This window comes from Budorcas taxicolor, chromosome 16 (assembly GCF_023091745.1).
Source record: "Budorcas taxicolor isolate Tak-1 chromosome 16, Takin1.1, whole genome shotgun sequence".
In the NCBI taxonomy this organism is placed as follows: Eukaryota; Metazoa; Chordata; class Mammalia; order Artiodactyla; family Bovidae; genus Budorcas; species Budorcas taxicolor.
This window is the reverse complement of record NC_068925.1, coordinates 34,927,668-34,946,296: the sequence shown is the minus strand read 5'-3', so window position 1 is coordinate 34,946,296 and position 18,629 is coordinate 34,927,668. Positions and strand designations below refer to the sequence as shown.

Here is an 18,629-nt window from a genome sequence, read left to right as displayed (position 1 = left end):
TCCCTCTTCCCATGTCCATAAGTCTATTCTCTATGTGTTTTTCATCATTGAAAGTGAAAAAAAAAGAAAGTGAAAGTCGGTCAGTCATGTCTGACTCTTTGCAACCACATGAACTGTCCATGGAATTCTCCAGGCCAGAATACTGGAGTGGGTAGCCTTTCCCTTCTCCAGGGGATCTTCCCAACCCAGGGATCGAACCCAGGTCTCCCACATTGGAGGAAGATTCTTTACCAGCTGAGCCACAAGGGAAGCCCTTTTCATCATTGTTATGACTGAGTAATATTCCATTGTGTATATGTACCACAACTTCTTTATCCATTCATCTGTCAATGGACATCTAGGCTGCTTCCATGTTCTAGCTATTGTAAATAGTGCTGCAGTGGGATACATGTGTCTTTTTCAGTTTTGATTTCCTCAGGGTATATGCCTAGGTGTGGAATTGCTGGGTCATATGGTAGTTTTATTCCTAGTTTTTGAAGAAGTCTCCATACAGTCTTCCAAGGTGGCTGTATCAATTTACATTCCCACCAACAGTGCAAGAGCATTCCCTTTTCTTCACACCCTCTCCAGAATTTACTGTTGGTAGACTTTTTATGATTGCCATTCTGACTGGTATGAGGTGATATCTCATTGCAGTATTGATTTGCATTTCTCTAATAATTAGCACTATTGAGCATCTTTTCATGGGTTTGTTAGCCAACTGTATGTCTTCTTCGGAGAAATGTCTGTTTACATCTTTTCCCCACTTTTTGATTGGGTTGCTTGTTTTTCTGGCATTGAGTTGTATGAGCTGCTTGTATATTTTGGAGATTAGTCCTTTGTCAGTTGTTTCATTTGCTACTATTTTCTCCCATTCTGAGGGTTGTGTTTTTACCTTGCTTATAGCTTCCTTTGCTGTGCAGATCTTTTAAGTTTAATCAGGTCCCACTTGTTTACTTTGGTTTTTATTTTCTTTATTCCAGGAAGTGGGTCATACAGGATCTTGCTTTGATTTATGTCATCGAGTGTTCTGCCTATGTTTTCTTCTAAGAGTTTTATAGTTTCTGGTCTTACATTTAGGTCTTTAATCCATTTTGAGTTTATCTTTGTGCATGGTGTTAGGAAGTGTTCTAATTTCATTCTTTTACATGTATCTGTCCAGTTTTCCCAGCACTATTTATTGAAGAGACTGTCTTTGCCCCATTGTATATTCTTGCCTCCTTTGTCAAAAATATAGTACCCATAGGGGCATGGGTTTATTTTTCGGTTTTCTGTCTTGTTCCATTGGTCTATATTTCTGTTTTTGTGCCAGCAGCATACTGTCTTGATGAATGTAGCTTTGTAGTATAATCTGAAGTCAGGAAAGTTGATTCCTTCAGCTCCATTCTTCTTTCTCAGGATTGCTTTGGCTAATTTGGGGTCTTTTGTGTTTCCATATGAATTGTGAAATCTTTTGTTCTAGTTCTGTGAAAAATGTCATTGGTAATTTGATAGGGATTGCATTGAATCTGTAGACTGCATTTGGTAGAATAGTCATCTTCACAATATTGATTCTTCTTACCCAGGAACTTGAAATATCTCTCCATCTGTTTATGTCACCTTTGATTTCTTTCATCAGTGTCATAATTTTCTGTGTACAGTTCTTTTGTCTCCTTAGTTAAGTTTATTCCTAGATATTTAATTCTTTTTGTTGCAGTGGGGAATGGGATTGATTCCTTAATTTCTATTTCTGATTTTTCACTGTTAGTGTATAGAAATGCAAGTGATTTCTGGGTACTGATTTTGTATCCTGCAACTTTGCTAAATTCACTGATTAGCTCTAGTAATTTTCTGATACTATCTTTAGGGTTTTCTATGGACAGTATCATGTCATCTGCAAACAGTGAGAGTTTTACTTTTTTTCCAATCTGGATTCCTGTTATTTCTTTTTCTTCTCTGATTGCTACAACTAGGCCTTCCAGAACTATGTTGAGTAATAGTGGTGAAAGTGGACACCCTTGTCTTGTTCCTGATCTTAGGGGGAATGTTTTCAGTTTTTCACCATTGAGAATAATCTTTGCTGTAGGTTTATCATATATGGCCTTTACTATGTTGAGGTAGGTTCTTTCTATTCCCATTTTTTGAAGAGTTTCAATCATAAATGGGTGCTGAATTTTGTCAAAGGCTTTTTCTGCATCTATTGAGATGATCATATGGTTTTTATCTTTCAATTTGCTAATATATGGTGTATCACATTGATTGATTTGTGTATATTGAAGAATCCTTCGCATTCCTGGAATAAACCCAACTTGATCATGGTGTATGAGCTTTTTGATGTTTTGCTGAATTCTGTTTGCTAAAATTTTGTTGAGGATTTTTGCATCTATGTTTATCAGTGATATTGGCCCGTAGTTTTCTTTTTTTGTGTTGTCTTTGTCTGGTGTTGATATCAGGGTGACGTTGGCCTCGTAGAATGAGTTTAGAAGTGTTCCTTCCTCTGCAATATTTTTGAAAGAGTTTTAGAAGGATAGGCATTAGCTCGTCTCTAAATGTTTGACAGAATTCTCCTGTGAAAGGTCCTGGGCTTTTGCTTTTGGGGAGATTTTTGATCACAGCTTCAGTTTCAGTGCTTATAATTGGGTTGTTCATACTTTCTGTTTCTTCCTGGTTCAGTCTTGGAAGACTGAACTTTTCTAAGAACCTGTCCATTTCTTCCAGGTTATCCATTTTATTGCCATACAGTTGTTCACAATAGTCTCTTATAATCCTTCGTATTTCTGCATTGTCTGTTGTAACCTCTCCTCTTTTATTTCTAATTTTGTTGATTTGATTCTTCTCTTTTTTTCTTGATGAGTTTGGCTAAAGGTTTGTCAATTTTGTTTATCTTCTCGAAGAACCAGCTTTCAGTTTTATTAATCTTTACTATTGTTTCTCTCTTTTTCATTTATTTCTGTTCAGATCTTTATGATTTCTTTCTTTCTATTAATTTTGGGTTTTTTTTTGTTCTTCTTTTTCCAGTCGTTTTAGGTGTAAAGTTAGGTTGTCTATTTGATGCTTTTCTTGTTTCTTGAGGTAGGATTGTATTGCTATAAACGTCCCTCTTAGAACTGCTTTTGCTGCATCCCATAGGTGTTGAGTTGTCGTGTTTTCATTGTCATTTGTTTCTAGAAACTTTTTTATTTCCCTTCTGATTTCTTCAGGAACCTGTTGGTTATTTAGAAACGTGTGGTTTAGTCTCCATGTGTTTGTGTTTCTTAGTTTTTTTTCTTGTAATTGATATCTCGTTGTGGTCAGAGAAGATGCCTGATATGATTTCAATTTTCTTCAATTTACTGTTTTGATTTGTGACCCAAGATGTGGACTCTCCTGGAGAATGTTCCATGTGCACTTGAGAAGAAAGCGTATTCTTCTGCATTTGAATGGAATGTCCTGAAGATATCAATGAGACCCATCTCATCTAATGGATCATTTAAGGCTTGTTCTTATCAATTTTCTGTTTTGATGATATGTCCATTGGTGTGAGTAGGGTGTTAATGTCTCCTGCTTTTATTGTGTTACTGTCAGTTTCTCCTTTTATGTCTGTCAGTGTTTGTCTTATGTACTGAGGTGCTCCTATGTTGGGTGCCTAGATATTTACAATTGTTATGTCTTCCTCTTGGATTGATCCCTTGATCACTATGTAGTGTCCTTCCTTATCTCTTGTAATCTTCTTTATTTTAAGGTCTATTTTGGTTCAAAGTTTGTTTTCAAACCATGGTTCTGCCACTTCAAGTTGATTGACATTGGTGAAGTGAACTCCTGTCTCTGAGTCTCATTTTCTCATTTATAACAAGGGCTAGCAATCACCATAGCTATCCTACGTGGGAGTTTTTTAATAAGCAGTAACAATTTTTACCTTTCTATGCCAGCCTAGAAGTGCAGACAAATATAGTGCAATTTTTAGGGCAATAAAATATTTCTATTATTTGGCATTTTCACAAACATTAAAAACTATGACAGAGGACCCCAGGGATCCATCGGGCATATTCCTGGGGGTCTCAAGTGTGCCCTCTGTGGTTTTTACTTTTCCATAGTAGGAAATGCAGAAGAGGAGAGACAGTGGTCTGACACAGTTAATGGTCTGATCAGGTGGGAGTTGATCATCAGTTTAGTAACCATCTCTGAAGCCAGACTGAAAGTCTCATGGCACCTGATGTTGTTAAACTCCTGGGACCAAGGTGAGAATTAACAGACATGAGTAAAATTGATTCTGATTGGAGCTGCGTTTCTTAAGTGAACTTATTACTTCTTTGAGAATAAAAATATTTCAAACCTTTTCAAGAATACAAAAACAAAAGAATTAGGATGGACATGTCTTGAATTTTGTAATTTAAATAAAGTCATTAACTTATAAGGGCTTTCCCATGTATTTGAGCACCAACTATGGGCCAGCCCTTAAAAGTTAAGCTGGTGTATAAATATAAATTATTCACAATCTCTGCCCTTGCAAAACTCACATCCCAGTCAGGAGAGAATCAAATAAACATATAAGTACAATACAGGGAATACATCTGTAACATACACATGACAGTGCAAGGGTCTGTTGGGAAAATTAAGTACACTTATTAGAAAAAAAATCACAGGTTTCCTCCTTCTGTTTTGAGCTTTGTAGCAGTGAACCCACACTGATGTAAATAACCTGTGAGTCAAGTTGTCATTATCCTATGCTGTGGTTTTAGGATACTTAACATATTTACTACATTCATACATGTGACTAAAAACACTTTTTTTGTCCTGTCAGGTAAATTTTTTTTTAAGTCAAAAATTTTTTCCACAGGTTAGAGAAAAACTACCTTAATTTTAAACCTCATGCTGCCATCTATGGGGTCGCACAGAGCCGGACATGACTGAAACGACTTAGCAGCAGCAGCAGCATGCTATTCTTTGAGAAATGTATCCCCTTTACAGGAAAAGTGAGGAGAAGCATTGACTAAATGGGACTTAAAAGGAAGAAGGCTATGAGTAGACTTTCTCATAAATATCAAGCAAAACTTTCTCACTAATACAGAAAGAATCCACTATTATATAAAATATGTATTTTCTTTACTAACCTATTATAGTTAAATTTTCATAAGCATTCTTTATAGAATGCTCACCAATATGTGAAATAAGGCTCCACAAGACAGATGGAAATAGGCCATCCATGGCAAGAGCCAAGACTTTCACTAAAACCGAATAAATTGTTGAGAGGCAAGACAGGGATAGCTTGATGGAGAGTAGAAGTTCTGTCAACATTTTCAAAAATGGATCAGCATGGAAACCGTCAAGGTCATGAAAAAGAAGCAAAGACCAAGGCACTGCCTAAGACCTGAGCCAGCTAAGAGGCTGTGACTAAATGCAACATCAGTCAAGATTGCTTCCTGGAACAGAAAGAAGTCATGAATGGAAAAGCTGGCGAAACCCAAGTAAAGTCTGAAACTTCACTAACAACAGAGGAAAGGAAGTGAGAAGGGTAAGAATTCTCTGTACTATCTTTGTGGCTTTTAAAATAATTCTAAAACTCTTCCAAAATAATACAAAGTGGTTTTTTTTTTAAAATGGATCAGTAACAATCATGAGAGGAAAATAACACTTTCTCCTTCAGCTACTCAGAAACACAAAAACTCAGTTCATTCATTTCTCTCTCTGTGTGCTCTGTGTGCATTAACTGCCAATGCACTAATTACTGTTACAGGCACTAGACACACAGCAGTGAATTGAACAAAAATTGTGTTCTCTTGGAGCATGCATTTTAGTTGAGGGAGAGATTATAGACCATATACTGTGCTATGCTTAGTCTCTCAGTCATATCTGACTCTTTGTGACCCCATGGACTGTAACCCACCAGGCTCCTCTGTCCATGGGATTCTCTAGGCATGAATACTGGAGTGGGTTGCCTTGTCCTTCTCCAGGGCATCTTTCCAACCCAGGGATCAAATCCTGGTCTCCCATATTGCAGGTGGATTATTTACCTAGACACCAGGGAAGCCCAGACAATATATTAGTAAGTAAATAAATAAGTGCATGTCAGGGGATGATAAATACTATGAAGAATGTTAACGTCAATCCCTGAAAAGTAATAGGGCATGAGTGGCTATCTCAGAGGGTGTTCAGAGAAGGTCTATCTGAGGAACTGAAATCTGAGCTGAATGCAATGAAAGAATGCACCAAAGCATGATAACTGGGCAAGAATGGTCTCAGATGAATAAACAGTGATGCAAAGGCCTGGTACCCAGGGTATGTCTGGAGTCTTAAAAATCTGTTAAGAAACATGTTATAATCCACATGATCATAACATGTATTTTTGTTTTAGTTAAGACAAACATTATTTGAGTCTTTGAGGTATTCTCACTACTGTTAGTTGTTTGGAAATAAAAAGGTGAAGAGCCATATTTCCTAAGTAAAATACTCCAATTCTTTCCATACTTTTAACTTTCTGCCTCCATTTCTTCACCACCACCCAAATAAAGTTGAACCTGAAGCAATGTGGCCTGACTTACATAATGTATCTGAAATAGTTCCAGTTTAAGAAAGGAACTATTCTAACTTTACTATTTTCACTTTATTGTTCTATCAAAGATTACTAATGATCACCTAGGCACTGTTGACTGTAAGCTGTCGTAAAATTCTTAGTCCTACTCACTACTCAGTCCTTCTCTTGCTTGTATCTGCTTTGGAGATGTTTCTACCTGCATAATACAGAGAGCATAACATGTACTAGTAAGTGTGTTAAGGTTTTATGTACATTATAATCTATTCATTAGCCCTATGAACTGGGTGTTACTAGCTGCCCCTTACAGGAATGAAAAACTGAATCTCAGAAAGACTACCCAACTTGCTTAAGATTTCATATGTAGTAACTAGAGATTTTTTTTTTTTTTTTTTTTTTTTTTTTTTGGCTTCTCTGAATCTTAGTTGTGGCATGCGGGATCTTTAGCTATGGCATACAAACTCCTAGCTGCAGCATGTGGGACTTAGTTCCCTAACCAGGGATCAAACTTGGGCCTCCTGCACTGGGGGCGTGGAGTCTTAGACATTGAAACACCAGGGAAGTCCCGAGAACAAATTGAGACACATGCCCACCAAATTCTAAAAACCCATTCTTTTTACCATTTCTTCCTACTAGCTCTGACCTGTGCTCACACCTTCCTCCCAGAAATCTTTGTGAATAGACTCCTATCAATGCCTGAACTCTTTCAAGAATTTCCATCTTTTTAGCCAGCACTCACTCACCGTTTAACATTCAAAACTCTAAAAAATATTATATCATCTTCCCACATTTACATCTCTTCAACTAGTCTTAATTCTGTTAACTTTATTATTGGGTTGGCCAAAAAGTCCCTTCAGTTTTAAGTAAAAATAAGAGACACACTTTTCATCTTTACTGAGAACTTTATTGAACAATCTAATGACTGTTTTGTCCCACTGTCTTCTGACATTTCCCAGGCAACTTCATAATTCCATCTTCCCAAAACTTTTTATCTTTTTGAGCAAAGAACCATTCCAGGTGCCTTTTACAGTCTTCCAGGGAATTGAAATTTTTTCCATTAAGAATTCTTGAAGATCAAAACAAATGCATAACCAAAGGTGCAATGTCTGGTGACCACACACACACACACACACACATATAGATAATATATAAGATCTAAAATTTTAATATATGCATTTTATGTCTATGTATACATATATGAATTATATGTGTATATATTTGTGCATATATATAAAATTAAAACATTTACACATTTCTTCACTTCAAATTTGGCAGACATTTTCTTATTCAGAGAAAATCCAACAGCCCCCACCCTCATAGTTGGCATAGGAGGCCCTCTTACAATTGATTATAAGGTTTAGACTGTGTTATCCTTTTCTGGGAGGAAAGAGCAGCTCTTGCTGCACTCCATTCATGTTTTGTCTCTAATAAAGCTCCAGGGTCATTCCCTGTTGGTTCAAAGGGTATTTCCTTCTCTCCAGTTTGCCTTGAAGTACGGTAATGAATAGCTTGAGGCAGCTCTCTAGTCACAGGTCTGATATGGACTCACTGGAGACAGCAATTCCATATTTGCATCCCTGGGTTTTGTATCTTTAAAACCAAGAGTGAGCAAGAGTCGTCTCATAACTTGGCACGGTTCTTGAATAGCATTCTTCCTGAAGAACTCAATATCCAGATTTCTAGGAGACAGTTCATAATCTCTTTCAAGGGATTTGTGTTCCAGGTAAGGAAGACATTCAAATGACATTTGGTCATTGCTTGTTACCATTGGAGAAGTTTATTAGGATCCCCAGGTCAATGAATTCTACGCCAAAGTACAGGAAGGACCCAATGACCTCCTCAAACTTGTGGTCACTGTCCTGAGACAAAGCACTGAAGAAAAGGAACAGGGCACTAGCTTATCCAGGCTGTACAAGTTGTTTGCTGGGTAAAGAGCTGGCAGATGGTGGTCACAAAGAACTTGGATTTTCAAGTTCAAGTTGTTGCTGTTGTTCACTCAGTTGTCTCTTTGTGACCACATGGACTGCAGCACGCCAGGCTTCCCTGTCCATCACCATCTCCCAGAACCTGCTCAGACTCATATTCATTGAGTTGGTGATGCCATCCAACCATCTTGTCCTCTGTTTTCAAGTTAAAGAGATCTTGATTAAATCCCAACTGGGCTGCTGAATACACTTCTTAACCTCTGGAAGCCTCAGTTCCTTTAACATATGAAAAATGTTTTCTTTATTATGTGGGTTTTTTTGAGGATTAAAAGATATAATACATGTAAGTATTTAATATACTGGCTGGAAAGATAATAATCCCTCACTCAGCATGAGTTATTTGTTTCAGCCTCAAACTTCAAATATGGATGAGGTAGTTGAGCTACATAATGTCTAACATTTTGAGATCTAATTATACCATGCCTCAAAATTCAAAGAATTTTCATACTTCAGTTTAAGGTTAGACCTCATAGTAGTAGTGAGAGAAATAAAGCTGTAATAGTAAAAACTCTAAAAAGACCACAATCAATTAACAAAGGCTTGTTGAACATTTTAGTGTGTATACAGATACCAAAAAATGAATGCCAAATATTCAACAAAAATCAGTTCCAGATAGTGAAATGTGCTAGACAGAGTGAGTGGGGCCAGCATGGAGCTTTTCCTTATGGTGAAGATGCAAGAAAAGGGAGGTATGAAGCTAACACACCACACCTGGAAGAAGGGAGGGAGTAGGGAACAGAAAGGCCCAAAACATGTTAACCAAGTCTGAATTGAGGGCAAGAGAGTTGTGATATTCCTTCACTGGACTGCCAATGTTCTGGTCAACCCAACATCCAAATAAAGCAAATGTGGATTTCTCTAAATTGAGGAAGTGCCTTGAAATAATTTCTTCAAGAACTTGCCTGCAACTTCAGCTAGAATTCATCAGCCATAAGAAAGCCTTCTTCAGCGATCAATGCAAAGAAATAGAGGAAAACAACAGAATGGGAAAGACTAGAGATCTCTTGAAGAAAATTAGAGATACCAAGGGAACATTTCATGCAAAGATGGGCTCGATAAAGGACAGAAATGGTATGGACCTAACAGAAGCAGGAGATATTAAGAAGAGGTGGCAAGAATACATGGAAGAACTGTACAAAAAAGATCTTCACGACCCAGATAATCATGATGCTGTGATCACTAATCTAGAGCCAGACATTTTGGAATGTTAAGTGGGTCTTAGAAAGCATCACTACAAACAAAGCTAGTGGAGGTGATGGAATTCCAGTTGAGCTGTTTCAAATCCTGAAAGATGATGCTGTGAAAGTGCTGCACTCAATATGCCAGCAAATTTGGAAAACTCAGCAGTGGCTACAGCACTGGAAAAGGCCAGTTTTCATTCCAATCCCAAAGAAAGGCAATGCCAAAGAATGCTCAAACTACCACACAGTTGCACTCGTCTCACATGCTAGTAAAGTAATGCTCAAAATTCTCCAAGCCAGGCTTCAGCAGTACGTGACCCATGAACTTCCAGATGTTCAAGCTGCTTTTAGAAAAGGCAGAGGAACCAGAGATCAAATTGCCAACATCCGCTGGATCATCGAAAAAGCAAGAGAGCTCCAGAAAAACATCTATTTCTGCTTTATTGACTATGCCAAAGCCTTTGACTGTGTGGATCACAAGAAACTGTGGAAAATTCTTCAAGAGATGGGAATACCAGACCACCTGACCTGCTTCTTGAGAAATCTGTATGCAGGTCAGGAAGCAACAGTTAGAACTGGACATGGAACAACAGACTGGTTCCAAATAGGAAAAGGAGTACGTCAAGGCTGTATATTGTCACCCTGCTTATTCAACTTCTATGCAGAGTACAATATGAGAAACGCTGGACTGGAAGAAACACAAGCTGGAATCAAGACTGCCAGGAGAAATATCAATAACCTCAGATATGCAGATGACACCTCCCTTATGGCAGAAAGTGAAGAGGAACTAAAAAGCCTCTTGATGAAAGGGAAGGAGGAGAGCGAAAAAGTTGGCTTACAGCTCAACATTCAGAAAACGAAGATCATGGCATCTGGTCCCATCACTTCAAGGGAAATAGATGGGGGAACAGTGGAAACAGTGTCAGACTCTATTTTTTTGGGCTCCAAAATCACTGCAGATGGTGACTGCAGCTGTGAAATTAAAACACGCTTACTCCTTGGAAGAAAAGTTATAACCAACCTCGATAGTATATTCAAAAGCAGATACATTACTTTGCCGACTAAGGTCCATCTAGTCAAGGCTATGGTTTTTCCTGTGGCCATGTATGGATGTGAGAGCCGGACTGTGAAGAAGGCTGAGCGCCAAAGAATTGATGCTTTTGAACTGTGGTGTTGGAGAAGACTCTTGAGAATCCCTTGGACTGCAAGGAGATCCAACCAGTCCATTCTGAAGGAGATTGGCTCTGGATTTCTTTGGAAGGAATGATGCTAAAGCTGAAGCTCCAGTACTTTGGCCACCTCATGCGAAGAGTTGACTCACTGGAAAAGACTCTGATGCTGGGAGGGATTGGGGGCAGGAGGAGAAGGGGACGACCCAGGATGAGATGGCTGGATGGCATCAGGGACTCGATGGACGTGAGTCTGAGTGAACTCCAGGAGATGGTGATGGACAGGGAGGCCTGGTGTGCTGCGATTCATGGGGTCGCAAAGAGTCGGACACGACTGAGCGACTGAACTGAACTGAACTGAATGGGGTCCCTCTGGGATCCAGCAGCAAAAGCACAGCACTGAAGAAGCTGCCTCACACCTATCCAAAATCCAGTGTTAAACTGTGTGATATAATGAAAGTGACTTTCATGTAAATCAAGACATTCTGGGCCTCTGGGAGCGAGCACCTTTAGGATTTTCTATGTATGACGATGTCACCAGAAAACTACTAGAGCTCATCAATGAATCTGGTAAAGCTGCAGAATACAAAATTAATGGACAGAAATCTCCTGCATTCCTATATACCAACAATGAAAGGTCAGAAATAGAAATTATGCAAACTACTTCATTTACCATTGCAACAAACAGAATGAAATACTAAGGAGTAAACCTACCTAAGGAGATAAAAGACCTGTACTCAGAAAATTATAAGATATTGATGAAAGAAATAAAAGATGACACAAACAGAGAAATATACCATGTTATTGGACTGGAAGAACACTGTGAAAATGACTAAACTACCCAAAGCAATCTACAGTTTCAATGCAAATTACCAGTGGCATTTTTCATAAAACAAAATTTTACAATATTATGGAAACACAAAAGACCATGAACAGCCCAAGCAATCTTCAGAAATAAAAAAAGAGCTGGGGGAAATAAGCTCCTTGGCTTCAGACTATACGACAGAGCTACAGTCATTAAAACAGTATGATACTGGCACAAAATCAGAAATATAGATCAGTGGAACTATATAGAAAGCCGAGAAATAAACCCATTCACCTATGGTCAATTAATCTGTGACAAAGGAGGTGTAACTATACAATGGAGAAAAGATAGTTTCTTTTATGAAAAACTGGACAGCTACATGTAAAAGAATGAAATTAGAACACTCCTCAACACCACAAGGAAAAATAAACTCAAAATGGACTAAAGACCTAAATGTAAGATCAGATACATTTTCACAGATCCTCTATAAAACTCTCAGGGGAAAACATGGGTAGAACACTCTAACATAAACTGCAGCAGGATCTTTTTTTTTTTGATCCACTTCCTAGAATAAAAATTAAAAATAAAATAAACAAATGGGGTCTGCTGCTGCTGCTGCTAAGTCGCTTTAGTCGTGCCCAACTCTGTGCGACCCCATAGACGGCAGGCCAACAGGCTCCATCGTCCCTGGGATTCTCCAGGCAAGAACACTGGAGTGGGTTGCCATTTCCTTCTCCAATGCGTGAAAGTGAAAAGTGAAAAGTGAAAGTGAAGTTGCTCAGTCAAGTACGACTCTTTGCGACTCCATGGACTGAAGCCTACCAGGCTCCTCCGTCCATGGGATTTTCCAGGCAAGAGTGATAGAGTGGGTTGACATTGGGTCTAGTTAAACATAAAAGATTTTGCACAGCAAATGAAACCATAACAGAAAAACAACCCTCAAAATGGGAGAAAATATTTGCAAATGAAGCAACTGACAAAGGATTAATTTCCAAAATATACGAACAGCTCATGTAGCTCAATATAAACAAAAAACAACCCAATCAAATAATGGGTGGAACATCTAGATAGATATTTCTCCAAAGATATACTGATACCCCCAAATCACATGAAAAGATACTCCACATTACTAATTATTAGAAAATTATAAATCAAATGACCTATCACCTCACATTGGTCAGAATGCCATCATCAAAAGGTATCCAAACATTTCACGGCTGTTCCTTTCACTGCATGGAGTCTTAGGTGGTGGTATTACAGTCCATCATATATCTAAGCTGACATGTCTTCCCTCAGGGCACCATGAGGATGGCTTGGCTGTATTTTTGTGGAGTCACACAGTTCAAGAAAAAAAATCTACAAATAATAAATGCTGGAGGGGATATGGAGAAAAGAGAACCCCCCCTACACTGTTGGTGAAAACGTAAATTGCTACAGCCTCTATGCAGAACAGTACAGAGTTTCCTTAAAAAACTAAAAATAGAACTACCATATGATATGACTCAGCAATCCCACTAGTAGGCATATGCCTGGAAAAAACTGTAATTCAGAAAGATACATGCATCCCAGTGTTCACTGCCGCATTATTTACAACAGCCAGAACACGGAAGCAAACTAAATGTCCATTGACAGAGGAATGGATAAAGATGTGGTAATATACAGACAATGAAATATTACTCAGCCATAAAAAAGAACAAAATATTGCCACTTGCAGCAACACTGATAGACCCAGAGATAATCAAACTGAGTGAAATCAGACACAGAAAGAAAATATCATACGCTATCACTTGTATGTAGAATCCAAGAAAAGGGTACAAAAGAACTTAACTCACAAAACAAGCAGTCACAGATGTAGAGAACAAACTTATGTTTACTAGGGGATAAGGAGGGGGACAGATAAACCGGGAGGCTGGGGAGGGCAGACACATTTCTGTACATAAAATAGATACCTAAGAAGAACCTACTATATAGCACAAGGATCTCTACTCCATACTCTGTAATGGCCTATATGGGAAAAGAGTCTTAAAAAAAGAGTAGGCATATGTATGTGCACAACTGACTCACTTTACTGTACACTTGAAAGTAACACAACATTGTAAATCAAATATACTTCAGTAAGAGAGAGACTATGGGTCTTACTACAGCAAAGAGGGGAACTAAGGACAAACATGGAGGGTGAAAGTCATATCACAAAATCTTCCCCAAAACAAAAAGTATTTAACTGAATCATTTGTTGAGCAGTATGCAATTTTAAGAAACTAGGGAGAGAGCAATATAAATAATCCACTGGGAGGGTAAAGGAGAATGTGACTACTCCATCTGATATCATCAACTAGTTTTTAGTTCCTACTATCTGTTTCCCTACTCCAGAATAGAAGGTCTGTGAAGGCAATCATTTATTTCTGTTTACCTACAGTAACCTCAGTGCCTACTACACAGTTGTTGAATAAATATGACCCGGAGTATTTTTCTTAAGAAAAACAGGATGGATAACTATTTTGAAGTCATAGACCACTTGGGTTGGAAGAGATTTCTTGGATATTAAGATGCGTTCCTCCTGCAGATCAGAAGACAGAGGAATACATTTTTAGCTAGTGAGGAAAGGGTCTGGATCCTAAGCTTCTCTTTTCCTTTCAAAAGTCAGGATCCTGTCAGGCAGAGACATAGATGACAAGCAAAACCAAAGACAGACAAAGCAAAACACACAGACATTTTAAAGTACAGTTTATCCAGGAAATAAAGATTATTAATTTAGAAGGAAGAAAATTGTGTGTATATAATGGGAAAGGGAATGGGAAAATGTTAAGTATGACACAACCCTTTACTATGGCCCAGTCAAGTGAGGGAAGCTTTATGAAGTTAGTGAAACTCTGAAGAACGGAAGGGAATGTGCCTAAGCAGGAAGGAAGGGGATGAAGCAGCTCCAGACTGTCTCAGCATGGAGAGTCTGTATCAGCTGTACACAGACACACAAGGAACGAGCCAGATTACGGAAAGCCTAAAAAAGTTGAGAAACAGAGTAACAGTAACAGGGAGATATTTAAGACTCTTGGGTACAACTGAGTACAAATGGATAGTTCTTAAATTTAAGATGTCTTTTAAATTTCTTCTTTGTTCCCCAAATATATCAGTTATAAAGCTTCCTGATGATTCCATGCCAGCAACAAAGAAAGGCTGCGTGTTATGTGTGCGTGTGTGCTAAGTTGCTTCAGTCATGTCGGACTCTGTGACCCTATGGACTGGAGCCCATCAGACTCCTCTGTCCATAGGATTGTCATGCCCTCCTCCGGGGGATCTTCCTGACCCAGATAACAAACTCATGCCTCATGTCTCCTGTGTTGGCAGACCCGTTCTTCACCACTAATGTGACCCATAGGGCGCCCTGGGCTACCGTCCATGGGGTCGCAAAGAGTCGACCAGGCTTCTCTGTCGATGGAATTCTCCAGGCAAGAATACTGGAGTTGCCATTCCCTTTCCCAGGGGATCTTCCTGACCCAGGAATCAAATACATATATAAATATTTTTCTATATATACATTAGATTATTAAGCTAAGAGAATTGTATTTACTATAATTTGCTAAGAAAATATTTTCTTCTTTCGCTCAAAAGAGTATGAGTTTTACAGTTATCACATATTAAGTAAACTGAAGAACTATTTTTGCTTAACCTTGGAAAATGATATAGAGTTATTTGATGAACTGATGAAGTAGTAGCATAAAATGTACAATCAACTGCATAAAGTTCCAGAAACACTTTATTTAAAAATGGAGTTGTAAATGCATAACAAAATAACATAAGTAATAAAGGTAACAAAAATAAATAAGGAGAATAATGTATTCATACAAAATAAAAATAACATAGTAAAAGGCCAAATGTTTGTAATTGAACAAAACTGTGTAAACACTTAAATGATAACGTAAGTAGAACAGATGCTAATATTTTCCTAAACAACTCCTTACCTTCGACTTCCATATTGATATCATCAGTACCCAAACATTAAACAAAGATGAAACAGTGGTGATTGATTTTTTCTACTCTTTCTTCAAATGGATCAACCATGTTTAAACATTTCATTTATTCCTTCAAAGCATTGGTATCTTTCCATTCATGCTCGTTAAAACCATTTTTACAGTCTTCCTTTATTAGACAGAATGGGGAATTTAGCTTTACAAGGAGAACAGTTCATTTGCTCTTTTTTTTTAAATTTAAAGAAAAATAATGAGATCCATTATACAACAGACTTTTGTTTCTATGTCTCTAAAAACAGGTTTTTTTTTTTTTTGCATCTATTAACTGGCCCAACATTACAGGATTTTAAAAAATCCTGTAAATTTTTGAATTGAACAGAGTTACTTTCTTAAAACAAATGTAGCAAAGGATTATTGCTGAAATATTAAAGACTATTTCATGAAACCTGCAAAAGTTGCAGCTTTAACCTTTATAAACTGATGGGATCAAGGGTTTCAAAAATCCAGGTCTACTAATAATATTTAATTGAATTAAGATTACCCCAAATTATAGTGTTCTGGAAACATAAAGATAATTACTTTCTTTTTAAACTTATCCAAATGTGAACTTACTGAAAAGAGAAAAAACAAGTTAACAGAAGATACTTTTCATAAGCTTCCTGTTTAGCATAGGCCCAAAGCCTTGGTCGTCATCTTGTAGGGTCCTTATAAATGTATACGACTGAGACAGGATTTACTATTGGGTCCTACAGGGAAACACACAGAAGCAATTCATTGCTTGGGAGTGAAACTATCTACTAATCTTATGACTACTGGTTCTCCAAGTTTCCTAATGCCCCAAATTTTAATCTCATGATCATTTCAAGGGAAAAATTTTTTCAACTGTCACATACAAACTTGGTAACACAGGACCTGTATACATGTTCTTAGTTTTAAAAATAGACTCCACCTATAACCTATCTGTCTAGTTTAATCCTTCTACTTATCATTTGCCCTAAAATGAGACAAAATCTTACTTTCACTAAAAAAAAAAAAAAAAAAAAAAAAAAAGGGAAAAGTGCCAAATTGATCTTTTTGAAAGTGGAGTAAAACACTGTGGGGTTAAAACAAATACAATTATCAATCTCCTATATACAAAAACCGATGGTTAGTCCTTATTGATATATAGATATGTCCACCTACCACTCCCAGCAAATCTTAGTGCAAACATAATAGTTCATTTCCATAAACCCTAAGACAATTTACGCAGCAACAAAGTTATATAAATCACATATATGTTGGAAAATTTTAGAACACAAGAAGGACTGTTCTGAAAGGTCAGTTTGACTGTGGAGAGCAATATGTCATTGTATCCAATGGTAATGAATACTAATATAAATCCTATTATTAAGAAGCAAATATAAGTGTTTAACAAATCTGTACAGACGAAGAGCAAGTCCATTTCAGGGAGCAGCTTGGCACAGGAGACATGGGGGTCAGAAAGGTTGGGTATTTAGTTTGCTTGTAGGTCACAGCATGGCTTAAAGAAAAAAAAACAAAGATCTATGAAGGGAAAGGATGCAATTATCTAATTCAATTTGAAAATCATAAAAACCACAAAATGTGAAAGTTTCACAATCTAGTTTTTCCTCTATGTGCATCAAATGGTCATCTCAATGGTTCGAAAGGATTACTATGGCTCCACGTTATAGATAAAAAATAAATAAATAAAATTAAGAAGACAGAGATAACAAGATTGCAGTTGACCAAGCTGTCTTATTTTCTCTAAAAGTCAACACTACGCTGTTTCCAATAATTCTAGTCATTCCACAGGTAAATATTTTAACAAGCAAGAGAAAGTCATTCCTGTACTGTAACGTCCTCCTCTTCCCCATCAGGGTTGAACCTATTGAAATGTATACTGAAATCAGCCTCAGACTCGGCATTCTCAAATTCGGCTGAGACCGCACCAGCAGCAGGATGAAGAACCCTAGCTTCTGGTTGGCAAAGTGCCGGTGTCTGACCCGGGCTGCTGTGGTCATTCACAGGACTGGACTTCTGTTTTGGTGGAGATGGCAAGATAGCACTGGGAAATCCCATGTTGTTCAGAGCCTCCAAAGTTCCATCCGGGTCAATCATAGCATTGATAGCTGAAAGAAAGGAAAGGAATAGAGGGAAAAAGATATAACTACAGATGCAGCTGAATTTGGATATGAATATTGCTTATGATTTGGATAATATTTCAATTACTAATGCTTATATGAGCTTTAATTTGGTTAATCCTTCCAATTCTGGATTTAAAACCCCACTTTCAGTAATTCTGGGGCTCATCTATATCATAGATTATAAAAACCTGAAAGCTTTCTATGGTCCCTTGAGTAGGCTACTTACAGGCACCTGAACCTGCTGGAAGACGAGGATTTGGAGATGTGGCATTCAGGAAAGGTCTCTTTGAAATATGCTTTAATCATTACAAGAGGATGATGAAAATACTGGTTAGGACTGAAAGAAATTACTCCTGGCTTTATTACTCAGATTGGAGAAGGCAATGGCACCCCACTCCAGTACTCTTGCCTGGAGAATCCCATGGATGGAGGAGCCTGGTAGGCTGCAGTCCATGGGGTCGTGAAGAGTCAGACACGACTGAGTGACTTCACTTTCACTTTTCACTTTCATGCATTGGAGAAGGAAATGGCAACCCACTCCAGTGTTCTTGCGTGGAGAATCCCAGGGACGGGAGAGCCTGGTGGGCTGCTGTCTATGGGGTCGCACAGAGTCGGACACGACTGAAGCAACTTAGCAGTAGGCGTTATTACTCAGATAATTGGGATTAGTTGCTAAGATGGGGTTCAGAGTAACATGAAAGTTGAGGAGGCAAATAGCAAGCACACTCTGAAGCTATCATAGCATGTTGTCATTCATCCTGGTGAGGATGCTAGGGTATCTGCCATGCACAAGTATATATTTGTGGACCACTGAGCCATAAAAATCCTTCACAGCCTAGATATTCATATTCTATGGCAACCCCAGCAGGCCAAATAGACCTTGCATTCTCCATGGCAAGGGCCAGATAAAG

The 18,629-nt window shown here is 38.0% G+C and overlaps 1 protein-coding gene across 1 annotated transcript in view; it reads right to left on the bottom strand.

The window, feature by feature from the left end:
- Positions 1-17,413: 17,413 nt before the first annotated feature.
- Positions 17,414-18,629, bottom strand: part of CEP170 (centrosomal protein 170) — a 96,217-nt gene continuing 95,001 nt past the window's right edge. The window contains exon 19 of the mRNA XM_052654025.1: positions 17,414-17,703. Coding sequence (XP_052509985.1) covers positions 17,414-17,703 — 290 coding nt within the window. The remainder of the gene's footprint in view (positions 17,704-18,629) is intronic.